Source organism: Sinocyclocheilus anshuiensis, unplaced genomic scaffold, assembly GCF_001515605.1.
Source record: "Sinocyclocheilus anshuiensis isolate Anshui unplaced genomic scaffold, SAMN03320099.WGS_v1.1 scaffold2015, whole genome shotgun sequence".
Classification (NCBI taxonomy): domain Eukaryota; kingdom Metazoa; phylum Chordata; class Actinopteri; order Cypriniformes; family Cyprinidae; genus Sinocyclocheilus; species Sinocyclocheilus anshuiensis.
The window spans coordinates 334,698-347,623 of record NW_015551020.1 but is presented as its reverse complement, the minus strand read 5'-3'; the positions used below and the strand labels follow the sequence as shown (position 1 = coordinate 347,623).

Below are 12,926 nucleotides of genomic sequence, written 5' to 3'. Positions count from 1 at the left end.
GGGGGGGGGGGGGGGGTTGTACATGACTTGAAGTCTTAAAAACTTTTTAAAAAGTCTTATTTTGGGCTATATAGATGAGGCTTTAACATATCCATACATCTATTTTTGAATCAACCAATATAAAACAGCATGAATGCATTCTTAAATTTCATTTTAAATAATGCATTTTAAAAGCATAAAATTTAACCACAGCATGTTCAGATAAGTACATTTAAGCCGATTACTAAATTCTGTCAGTTTGTATATTTCCTGGGACTCCAACAGTAAAGCTACAGGAAAACTGCAGTAGGTATACAGCAAAAATACTAATATTGGAAAACTTACCCAAAATTAAAAATATTTCATTATCTACTCACCCTTAGGCTGCTCCTTTCTGTGTAACTCGTTCTCTGTTTTGTCTTTTGCAGTCTAACAATTGCTTTGTGTAAGGAGAAGACTTTATTTGTTTTTATTAACCTTTTGTGTCACCACCTGTGGTTATTTCATACGGAAACTGCAGGAATGTGAATGTGCTGCAGCAAAATTTTGTAAAAACTTGTAAAAACATGCTTTTACCATGAGATCAGGCGGCAAAATCTTGAATGAATAAAAAGGACAAGGTCGGTGGCAAAGATGAGCAACAAAAAAGTGCAGATTGGAAGTTTAGAACCACAACAGTATCCTGATAAGCACAATGAAATGAAAGAAAAAGGGTGACATACTGTAACTGAAAAAGCTGGGAAGAGTGAGATAGCAGCACAGTAGTGAAAGCTTTTATATGTGACTTGCATTGATGTTGTTCAGTAGAGTAAGGTGTCAGTGTTACAGTTCTAGTTGCCATTAAGCATTATGTGTAGTTCAAAGTTAACCACTAACAGTCAGTGATTTCTATATCATTGGTATGTTATGTCATGACAGTGATCTTTGGTTTTCCAATGTGAGGTCCAAATTTACACCTTTTTTACACCAAGATTGTGATTTTTAAACAAACTTACCTTGCTAACAATGGCATTTTACTATCAATTTTGATCAGTTTAATGAATAAAACTGACTCCAGTGTATTTATTTTATTTTTATGCATTTGGCAGATATACAGTATACCTCATCCAAAGTTTCTTACATTGGATTTGAGGTATACATTTTGAGTTGGAAAATGAACCCATGATCTTGGCATTGGTAGCCCCACGATGTATTCAAATACATGTTTTATGTTATTTTTCTTTGTGCTATATTAACTTATTAATTTCAAATGGCCCTTCCATGACACTGTCTGTGATATTTTCCATGTGTAAGTCCAATCTGCGCAGTACTTTGAAGCCCTGCATTAAGCCATTTCAAAAATGCCTTATGGAAGAAATTGCTGAGTCGTGGTGTTGAACATAATTAGAGCAAAAGGAGCAGGACAAGAATGAGTGATGAAGGAGTGCATGAGGAAACGAGACAAGAAAGACAGAAAGAAAAGCAATGATGAGGTCATGCAGGGTATGCGGCGCGTCTCGCTCGGTGAGTGATCAGTCCATGAGGTTGGATCAAAGGTTTCTCTTCTCGTTAAAAAAGCCCCGGCTGACAAAGGCATGTTAATTATTCATTGGAATCAAAAGCGGCGTCCATGAATGCCACTGATTTGCTTGCTGTGTTAAAATGCAGAGTCCAATTTATTATAGTTATGATGCACATATTAGAAAAACACCAACACAGACTTGTGCAATTAAGTAGGCCTGTACACTGTACACAGTAGAGCACTTGAGTGTAGTTATAGGCCAAAGGGCCTAGTGTGAGTTACAGCTTAATCTTCTCTACATGGGGTGATTAACTGTGTTTGGTGGCTTGGGAAATGTAGGGGATAAGGGAGGACAAGAGAGAAAAGAGAGAGAGGACGGCCAGACTGGAGAGCTTGTGTAACTACATCCAGTGTTTTTTAATCACTGTGATTGTATTGATAGTCGTAGTGGCCCTTCCTGGATGCTCTAACATTGGTGGGCTGTGTATCTGTAGCTTTTGAAAAGCTGATCACAAACAAACACATATCAGATTTACATTCTGTATATGTATATGCATATAAACTGGAGAAGAATACCAAACATTTCTGATTCTGATTCATTCCTTATTTTTCATAATATGGGGAGAGAGGGGATGGTTGTAACACTGTTTGCTTTAACACCTGTGAGTATTTAATGCTATTAATATCTAACTTTGATAGAATTGTCCTGATGTCTGTTACAAATGAACATGATTAAAAGTCTGCAGCTTATTCCTAAACTGTGTAAATGATGTCTTCTGTTTCAAGAATTTAATTCAAAAGGTAAACTAATAAGGCAAATAATAAGCATTATGTTATGTAACATGCATTAACCTGAATGACAAGTGAATTATAATCCAAAATGTTATTTGAATTTCTAAATCTTGAATTTTACACAAAAACATACAGCTTATACTGTCACAACCATCACCGTTGTCCCCTATCCCTGTATGGCAACGTCCACATAGCAGCAGTATTTGAGACCTTAATATGGTTGTGTTCACACACAATTTGGTTAATTACTTAAGTGAGAACCAAATTCTATAAATGAACCCAACTCTAATGGAATTTTGTCATTTCAAATGTGATATGACTTTACAGATTTATTTACTTGAAGGGCACCTATTATGCCCCTTTTTACAAGATGTAATATTAATCTCAGGTGTCCCCAGAATATGTCTGTGAAATTTCAGCTCAAAATACCCCACAGATCATGTATTATATAATTTTGAAAATGCCCATTTTGAGTGGAAGCAGAAACACTGTTTTCTGAGCGAACTGCCTGTTCTGAGACACTTCTTATGATTTATGGGGATTACAAAAAGGTGCAGGCGGATTTTTATCATTTTAGGGTGGTTGTGTACACACACAGCCAACACATATTTATGTTCAAACAACATGTATAAGTTAATTTTGCATAATAGGTGCCCTTTAAGTGAGAACCAAATTCTATAAATGAACACAACTCAAATGGAATTTTGTTGTTTCAAATGTGATATGACTTTACAGTTTTTTTTTTACATTGTCATCTTTAGTATTACTTTAGTCAGTGTTGCTATGGTTACAGGAGATAGTCACTTAAGACACCATTGTAAGCTACCGTGTGAACAGGATATTTTGAAACTCATACCTGTAAGTAAATGCAGTTGTCAATCCCAAACGCTGACAGGGTGAACATAGCCTATGAGAGCAGAGATAAATCCTATAATGAAATCAATCACTCTTCCCTGCACTTGACTCACGGGAGCTCCTCTGTCTTCACTCCCATTGGTTGTGGCCACAAATTCTCAAGCGTCTCATCGCTGAGCATGGCTACATCCCAGTCGCTGTCACTCATGTTTGCTGGAAATTGCCAACTCTCATGGAAAATGAAAGAATTCTGGTCGCTTTGTCGCGGCAAATCCCTGTCTGTGTGGATGTCCCTTAATAGAGTCTTTTGAAAGTAGGTAGGAAGGTGGAAGAGGAGAGGGAGAGAAGGGAAATGATTGCAAAGATGAGGTGAAAAGGATAATACGAAGGATTTAGGAGGATAATGTACCTGAAGAAGCAGGGGAGAAAAGGTTGAAAGTTGAAAATGGAGCAGGAGGGCAAGAGTGAGGTATCAGTAGTAGAGAGATGTAATGAATGTCTAAAAAGAAGAGAGAGGCCCTTGACTTCATCCCTCTCTTCCTCTCTCGCTCTGTCATGTATTTTTAACTGCTTGCGGACATTTGTAGCAGTGGTTCAACTTGTCAAGCCTGTAAAGTACTTAAACTTTGACTGCATAGAATGGAAGATACAGAGGAGGAACAGGAGAAAAGAGAGAAGCAACGAGATGGAGAGAAGAGGAGGTTATGGTAATAGAGATGCTCACATGGAGTGAGAGATAAAGGAAGGCTGGGGTGGGAGAGGAGGGATGGAGGGAGTAGCGGAGGTGTAGTGACCTAGTTTAGAAACAGGGATGGTGTGTTTAATGGGAAAAAGACGGAGAGACGCAGGGAGGGGTGCTTTAGCAGGCTGCCATGTTGGATTGTCTGGTTTCCGTGGAGACGGTGCATGAGAAGAGCACACTCGTCTGAAGAGATGCACGCACGCTCGTCCTCGGCTTACTCATATGCTCACACCTCGAATTACCATCCCGTTCTCTCACTCGCTCTGAATCCAATGTGTTCAGGAACGCCTAATCAGCATGAACCTTAAAATCACATGATTCCAGATACCACAGTCATTTAGTGCTTAGCAGTCATGTTTAGTGAAAAAAAGCAGGCTTTTGTTTCTCATTTACATAATAATCTAGGGAGATAAATGAACAAGATAAGTGAACAGTGCTTTTTTGTGTTCTTTTGTTGCTGTTGGCAAAAAGCTATGGATCTTGCTCGAAATAAATTATTCGTTCACAGTTCTGCATTTGTAACAGCTGCAAAATTTCAGAATGCAAATTTGTGGCTCAGACAGGATGTGTTGCCTTAAAACAGCAGCGTGGACATCCATGTATTGAATGTAATCATATGTACAGGGATGCATTTCAATTCGCTCATTTTGAATTGCCAATAAACATCACCTTTTTTTTCAAAATGCCACATTTGTGCTGAGACCTTGGCTATGCAGTGGATTGTACTTGTGTTGTAGGCCTGTATACATTCAAGTATGAACAGTTGTTGGTGGGTGATCTAGCAAGTGTTCAGTTTTTACCACCAATTGTGAATATGGACACTTTAAATCTTTTATTCAAGATCTTGGAGACACCACCTGTACTTCCAATGTAGTGTATCACTTTTGGAAACGTAGTCGATCTTTAAGTGTAACAGATTATTGAAAAATAATTTAAAAAAATGTAAGGCAGGGGTTGGTTGGAGGCAGATCTGAATGAGAGCTTGCAGTAGGTTGTAAGAAAGGAGGGAAGTTTTAGCAAACTATACATTTCTGGGGTTCTCAGAAGTGGAAGTCATCATAGTTGGATAAACTTCTGTAGTGAACAATATCATTTTTGCACTACTATTTGCTCCTATATCAAAATAAAATCCATGATAGTTTCACTGACTTTCCAAAAGAGGGGACAAAATATTGAGAGATTGATTCCAGAGGTCAAATTTGTTTTCACTACCTCAGCTGTTGTAATAGAAACACTCAAACAGCATCTTTAACTAGTTTTCTGTCATTTAAAGGTTATATAACACAAAGTATAGTGTTATAAATGTACATTAAATATGCATTATGGCGTTATAAATTGTCAACATGTTTTTAAATTAAAACATAAAATACTTTGCTAGATTTTCCATTAACTGTGAAAATGCATCATCAGATCTGTGAACAGGGTCCATTGGATAAGTCTGGCACTCCAGAGACACCAAAGAGAGCTAATGAATGACAGGGTAAATGAATGACATTTAAATAAATGGCCCTACTTTATATTAAGTGGCCTTAACTATGTACTTTACATTTAAATTAATCATTTGGTACAATGCACTTATTGCCTACATCCATGTTTTTACATTGTACTTATATTTTTAAAAAGTACCTGCACGTAATTACATCTGTAATTAATTTCTGTAATTACATTTATAATTACACTGTTGACCCATCCATTACACCTTAACCCATTGTTATTGATAAATTGCTCAGAGACCAACCAGGACAGAGGTTATATGTGCAAATCATCCAAGCACCCAATTCCTAGCCATTTCACGCATTTCACACATTTTCATAGGTCAGTCGTGGAGGTCTGATTGGTTAAAGCTTTATTTACATAGCACCTTTTAAAACAGTGTTTACAAAGTACTTTACAGAGAGATGCATATGTGCTTTCACAGAAAATAATAAAATACAAACATAAAATAAATAAAGTGGGCCTAGTAAAACAAAGTACAATAACCAGTTTATATATAGTTTAAATACAACAATAAACAAATCAAGGAAAGGCCCTGAACAAATCTGTTTTGAGACTACTTTTTAAAAGTGCATAATAACTTTTGACAACATTTAATTCAGGTGTGAAAATAATTAATATCTGAATGAGCATAGAGAGATTTGCGAGTGCACAGGACACAGTTTGAGTGCGCACACTTTGAGCTAGAGGAGAGACACGTTTTAAGTCCGGTTTTGTGCGAGAGCAAAGGAAATCTGCGTCCGAGCAGAGAGATCCACGCTCGTGCATTACATTTATGTGCTTTCGCGCTACAATAATGAGCTCTCGACATTTGACAGTAAAATAACTCCATAGTATCCCACCTCAAAGGCAGCAGAAGTGTTTTGCAATACAGTATGAACACAAGAATATTGCATTTATTTTTTTATGTTAGTACATATTAGTTCAGGCCACTTAATATAAAGTGGGACCAAATAAATAAATAGATAAATAAATAAAGGTGTATAAATCATTCACAATAAGATCAATAACAAGTATGTAGAAAATAGATAGGGTGGTGTACTTCCATTTCATGCCAAATTCAATACATTTAGATAACTTTTCATGTTATTTGTCTCTAAACACATTTATTCACCTCCATTTAGCTGATTTTGCATTCTAAAAACATGTTTTCATATAACTGCATTCAATACCAAAGCGACAAATTCTACAATTTTATTTAGTGCACTAGTACACAGTTGTTATTCAGCTGTAGTATTTAGGATCTGCTGAAGCTTGAGCGAGTTCACACACATCGTCTCATGCCCATGCTCGCAGATATATAACACATATGATTGCAGAATTAGTTCCCACAGGCTGAGAGGCTTCAGACATGCATGATTAGATCCCTGAGGTTCCCATCTGCATGACCATGTAAATTACACCGCCTATTTTCCAATTGCTTCCAAAGTGTGCATGTGCAGGTTTGCATCCTAATTTTGTCATATCTCTTCAGCATTCAACTTTTTCACCTGTCTGTGCAAGCTAGAGAGCAACTTCAATGTAATGTATCTATTTAACAGTACTCGTTTCCATCTTGAATGCAATTGAACGACTGAAAGAGATTAATGTATTGATGATGCAATTGAAGATCAAGGCAATTTTCCCCTCTGTTCAAGAACCACTTGCAAGTAGCATTTTCTGGCAAACACAGCATGTATTACATGGTATTTGAACCCATACAACAAATAGAGCAGTAATGCCTCTCTAATTATTCTCTTTCTCTTTTTCTTTCCTTCTCAGTTTCTTATTGTTATATTGGAATAATTTGTGATGGCGGTCTTTCACGGTCCCCTGTGGTGCACAGTATATTCTGAAGGAAAGAGAGAACAGGAGTGCTTAAGTGAATCATTAGCCAGCACCATTAGAGTCAGTTAAGAGCCTCTTTATTATGCATGTGACCCTAATTGAAGGAGCAAAAGGGAGTATACTGTATGTAATATTTTTTCAAAGATCCTGCCTCCCTCCATTAGCACCATTTTTGACTATTAGCTTGTCAACACACATGCAGTTAAATGCCAGATGTAATTGTGATCCATTCATTTTTGTTGTTGTTGTTGTTGTTTTTTTTTTACTTTTTGTATGTTTTTATCTTCTCGAAGTTTCATCCTTTTTAGAGGTTCATGCAGTGGTGCTGTTGGACCCCTGATGTGTTTGTTCTGATGTTCGTCATTATTTTTCTGCTTTAAAACAGTTTGAGCCTCAGAGACCAGAAGTCAAAGCCTCCAAACTTGACCATCGCTGCTTACACATCCTTCCAATTTTAGATGATGCTATTTAAAGGAAATGTATTTGCTCAGCTCAGGAATTGCGCTACAAAAAAAATGTCCCTTTCCAGCAAAGTCGGTTCACTCAGCGGCTGTATTTGCAATGTCTCAGCTTTTTCCTCTACTTAAATGAGTAACTACCTAGGTCTCAAAAACCACTTGCCAAGCTCGCATTTAAATAACATATTTTAAATCAGTAATAAAATCTGACATCTGACAAATCTAACTGTTTCTTATTACCAAATAGCATTTAAAAAGTATATATTTCCAGGGATAGAGAACACTATAGTTAAAAAAAATCCACAAAACTTTACAACTGTGATCAAGGAAATTGGCATTTAACCCCACAGCACCTGTATTCACAACACCCACAGTATCTATTTTTTCACAATGGTTATTGTGGTAATATTGTCCCCTTTTCCATTCTGCATGGGTCCCAGTGATTACTGCTTACGGCTACATTTTTTAATTGGAGTTGCTTGAACAGTCTTTTCAATTATTGTGTATGTATGTAGGCAAAACTGTGTCAGTATCGTTCTCTGGTGAACTTGCAGGTAGTGCAAAGGGAGAGAGTTTCTCTGCCAACGCATTGAAAGAGAAATCACAGCTAATTAGACATTTAACGTTTCAACCAAGTGTATCTACTGGGGTTAGAAAGAAAATCAAGACTGATATTCAGTAACCAGATTTTTATATTTGAGTGGTGCTTGTCCATGCGAAACGTATATTATGGCGTTCCAGCGTCTTACTATGCATTGGCTATGCAATGTTCCTGAGTAGTGAAAGAGCCTTTGACTCTAAATATGAGCAGTACTAATATGTGCCTTAGCAACCACAACTAAATATATAGTGCAAGTCCCATTTCAAACCTTTGCTGAATAGTCTTGTAGTCAATGTCAAAGATCTTAAATTGCGCATGACTTTAAGTACCCTTATACCCTCAAAGGGATTCTAACGTACATATATGATTGTGGGCATGAAACTTGTCAGTTGTGTATTTGTATTAATCAGTGTGATCAATGGTGTTTTTTAAAAGAGCTCTGAAATTAAATGGTTTTTGAAATGTGCTTTCAGACAAGTGTGTGTGTCTGTTGGTGCTTTGTGAAGATGTAATTGGCATTAAACCAGTAGAAGACAGTTAGAAATTAGATTTGGCATCCTCTGAGGAAAAAGAGAGGAGAAAAGTTTCAACAGAAAATGAATGACAGAACATTTTAATGATGTGGAGGATTGTGCGGGTAGAGGGGTGGAAGGAGAGCAAAGAAAGAGAGAGGTGAAACCTGCTGGGTCGCTGTCAGTGTTGGGAAGGTTACTTTGGAAATGTAATAGGTTACAGATTACAAGTTACCCTATTTAAAATGTAATAGTAGTGTAACTTTTTCAATTACTTTATTAAAGTAATGTAACTGATTACTTTTGATTACTTTTTGATTACTTTTATACATTTCTAATTAATGTTTATTTGCAACTGTTAATCATTTTCAAACATTTATACCATGCAATAATCGTAATGCGATTATTTTGTACTAATATGTGCCACAGCAGGGTGATTGCAGCATAAATAATGCAGGCATGCCGAGACTCACAACGCTCTACAGCACACGGCACTGCACTGAAGAACATACCCATGAAATGAAAAATTAAAACATTAAAGCTTTATTAAAGTGATGCTTTAATTGTAGCTGAAGCGGTTTATGTCTGTGTGTGAGGTTAGGCTTTAGAGCTATTGTGACCAGTAGGGTCCTGAGAGAGCGATTTGGCTGGCTCAGTCTTTGCAGTTTCTTTAGAGTGGCTGCACGAGCTCTGATAACAACACAGCTATTTCACGATTCACGACTCAATGACGACAACGATGACGTGCGTTCCATGTTTATTCTGACACTTTCACTTCCCCTAATGCTCACAAATTTGTGATTTTATAACAGTAAATCCCTTTGTCATGTAATATTGATGTTGTATTGTATCATGTTTATGGACATACAATGATAAATAAATAGATCCCTTTTTATTGGTATTTAAATAATATACTATTATATTAAACACTCTATTAAGAAGCACATAACCTATTTGCTGAAAAGCCTTTCTGGTTATTACATGTAGAACACATCTAATTATTTGACAAATATTAAATCTAATCTACTTTCAATAAAGAAAGCAAACACTGTATGAGCGTCACATACGGAAAGCATAAAGTGTCCGACTCGACTGCTCCATTTTTGCCACCTTCCCCGACTGTTGTAAGTCTTGTTGATCAGTAAGACAAGGCACAGCCAAAGTCAAACACACCTAATAGATACAGTAACCGATGCGTCATATACTGGAGGAGTGTTTTAATGTGTGGGAAAACAAATCCCACTTATAACTAGGTTTGCTTGTTTGTGACAGTTACCTGGAGGTGAAAGAAGAGAAATTTCCAGCTATTTTGGGTATTTTTAGAAATAAAACATTACTTTATAGACTGCAAATATTACAGACATTTTTGCTTTATTTGAAACATACAAGTTATTTATTTTTCCATCAACTAATTATATTTTTATTTATTTATTTTTGTTTACTTTTTTTTACCAACCAATTAAAATGTGTGTGTGTGTGTGTATATATATATATATATATATATATATATATAGAGAGAGACTTATATTTGAAATAAATGCTGTTCTTTTAAATGTTCTACTCATCAAAGAATCCTGAATTCCACAAAATTATTAAGAAGCAAAACTGTTTTCAACTTTAATTATAAGAAATGTTTCTTTAGAACCAAAACAGCATATCAAAATGATTTCTGAAGGATCATGTGACACTGAGGACTGGAGTAATGGCTGCTGAAAATTCAGCTTTGCCATCACAGGAATTAATTCCATTTTTTAATTTCTTAATTAGAAAACAGTTTTTTAATTGTATGATATTTCACAGTATTGCTGTTTTTACAGCCTTGCAGCCTTGGTGCACAAAGAGACATTCAAAAACACTTAAAAACCTACCGACATCAAACTTTTGAACGGTAGCATATGACGCATTGCCAATAATTGTATCTATTAAATAGATTGAATCTGATTATCATGATGTTGATCATCAAAATATTACATAAGCTAAAATAATGTTTCTTATCGATTAATATAACACTAGAACACAAAACACAGCACATCGTGAAACCTAAAACATTCCCTGTACCCTGTGTGTCAGCACTGTAACTGTATTGTTATACTTACACTCATCCTCATTCTAGCAGTATTTCTCCTGATTTAAACCTTCATCTCTATTTCTGTCCTATCATTCAACAGGTGTTTCGTAGTGGAGAGGGTATGGGCATTCGTCTGGATAGTGCGTCTGCGTTTCAGGGGGCCATCATCTCCCCTCACTATGACTCACTGCTGGTTAAAGTCATAGCCAGTGGCAAAGACCTCCCCACTGCTGCAACCAAAATGCACAGAGCGCTCACCGAGTTCAGAGTTCGTGGTGTTAAGGTAGGTGTAAAACCGATCCTTTAGGAATTGGCTGCTTTAATGGTGCCCCAGAGCGTCACATGCAAGGTTGGTTGGTTATCACCTGTTTAAATACTGTAAAAACTTCCATTCAAAGGTAATTGTGTCTGAATGACAATGCTGACGTATAGCTTTCTCCAGGAACTGTAGACCTCCTTGGTCATATGTAAGGCCATACATTGAAATGTTGGAAGGGAGTTTTCACGCAAATGTTTTATCTTACGTATTTTGTGTTAAATTTAGTGATTTATGTTTACCTTTGTCAACTGAGAACACATTTAGGCTTTGAGGCTCCCTGACTTCTAAAAATGTGTACTTCTTTTGTATCAGACGAGCCCTTTGACAGCGGCACCTTTTTATAGAGATCTGAGACTGTCGCAACCAACAGTAGTCAAGCACATACAGATATTACAGAGAGAAGGGTCTTCTTTGAAAGACTGTTGACTAATAATCAGGCCTGAAGGACAAAAAATAAGATACATGATAATAGGCTGGCATGTCCAAGCCGAAAGCAAAAATACTGCTTAAGGTTACACAACCACAGTCAGTCCGAGCATATTTGATGTGTAGTATGCAACCATGTGGAACAAGATTTGGGCGTCTTTAAGTTGCTGTCAGTATGTTGATATTATTTAAAGTAAAACAAGGGCTTGGTGACTCAGATAATTTATTAGTCACTGTTGTTGTTGTTGTTGTTATTGCAGTCATGCCAGTTTCTCACATGCCCCAAAGCATTTTGCGTAATAGCCTAATCTCTCAGTCGGCTGTCATATTTCAGGGTTATGAATCTCTTGAAATGATCAAGATTAGCCCACTAATGACTACTGTCATTCAGGCTTTTTTGGATGTGTGTACAATTGTACTCAATCAGTTTGTATTTGTGTTTGTATTTTTTTATGTGGCTGACTCAGTGGTTTTTGGTGGCCAAAATGGCTATATTTCAGATCCCAATAAGTCTCTTGTGTCATCAAAAAATTGTACACTAGTCATACCATACTGGCAGAGCAGAGATAGTTCCATCAGCCGATCAGACACCGTCCAATTAGCCAGAATGAATTCTTCTGCCTGCAATATTTCACCAGTGGAATCTCTCCTAACACTCGTTATCTTTATAGACGAGATGTCTGAACACCAGATCATACTGACCTGAAAACTGTTGGAGCAAATGTAGTGTGTGTGCATGAAGTGGGGAGTAAATGGACATGAGGAGAAGAGAAATGGGTGGGGGTGCACGAGGTGGCAGAACAGGCAAAAGAGCAACCGTGGGAGAGATGGTAACTGTAAATGACGTGTGAGTTGGTAGTGCCCATAGCAATTGTCACCAACAAGCATGTCTTTCTAAGAAGAGGCACTGGTTGCAGTGTTTTTCGCATTTGGGAGAGAAAGAGAAAGACCTGTCGATGCCAAAGCTGAAAACCACCTCCGCGCAATGCAGCGAGTCCAGAGCTTTGACGGTCATTGCACACTGCTCAAAACAAAAATGATTTGTTTTTATGTTGCAGAGTGTTGAAATATATACATACTGTAGGTTATCCCATTAGTCATTAAGCATTCTGAATGAGTGACAATAGCATGCAAATGTATTCACATTTATTTGATGTTACTTTGTGATATCTGAGGAACTCTTCTGAAGTTCCTCTGAGGAACAGAATACTCTTTTGAATATTTATAGAACATATAGTATAATGCTTTGATAAAAATGGATTAATCCTTTTATATACTTTTACATACAATTTTGCATTACAAATAAAATGGGTAACAATTCATAAGTATGCAATAATAAAGCACGTATGAAT

The 12,926-nt window shown here is 36.8% G+C and overlaps 1 protein-coding gene across 1 annotated transcript in view; it reads left to right on the top strand.

The window, feature by feature from the left end:
- LOC107661088 (pyruvate carboxylase, mitochondrial-like) overlaps window positions 1-12,926 on the top strand; it is a 215,660-nt gene that overhangs the window by 99,324 nt on the left and 103,410 nt on the right. Inside the window, exon 9 of the mRNA XM_016450539.1 lies at window positions 10,930-11,112. Within this exon, the coding sequence (XP_016306025.1) occupies window positions 10,930-11,112 (183 nt within the window). The remainder of the gene's footprint in view (window positions 1-10,929; window positions 11,113-12,926) is intronic.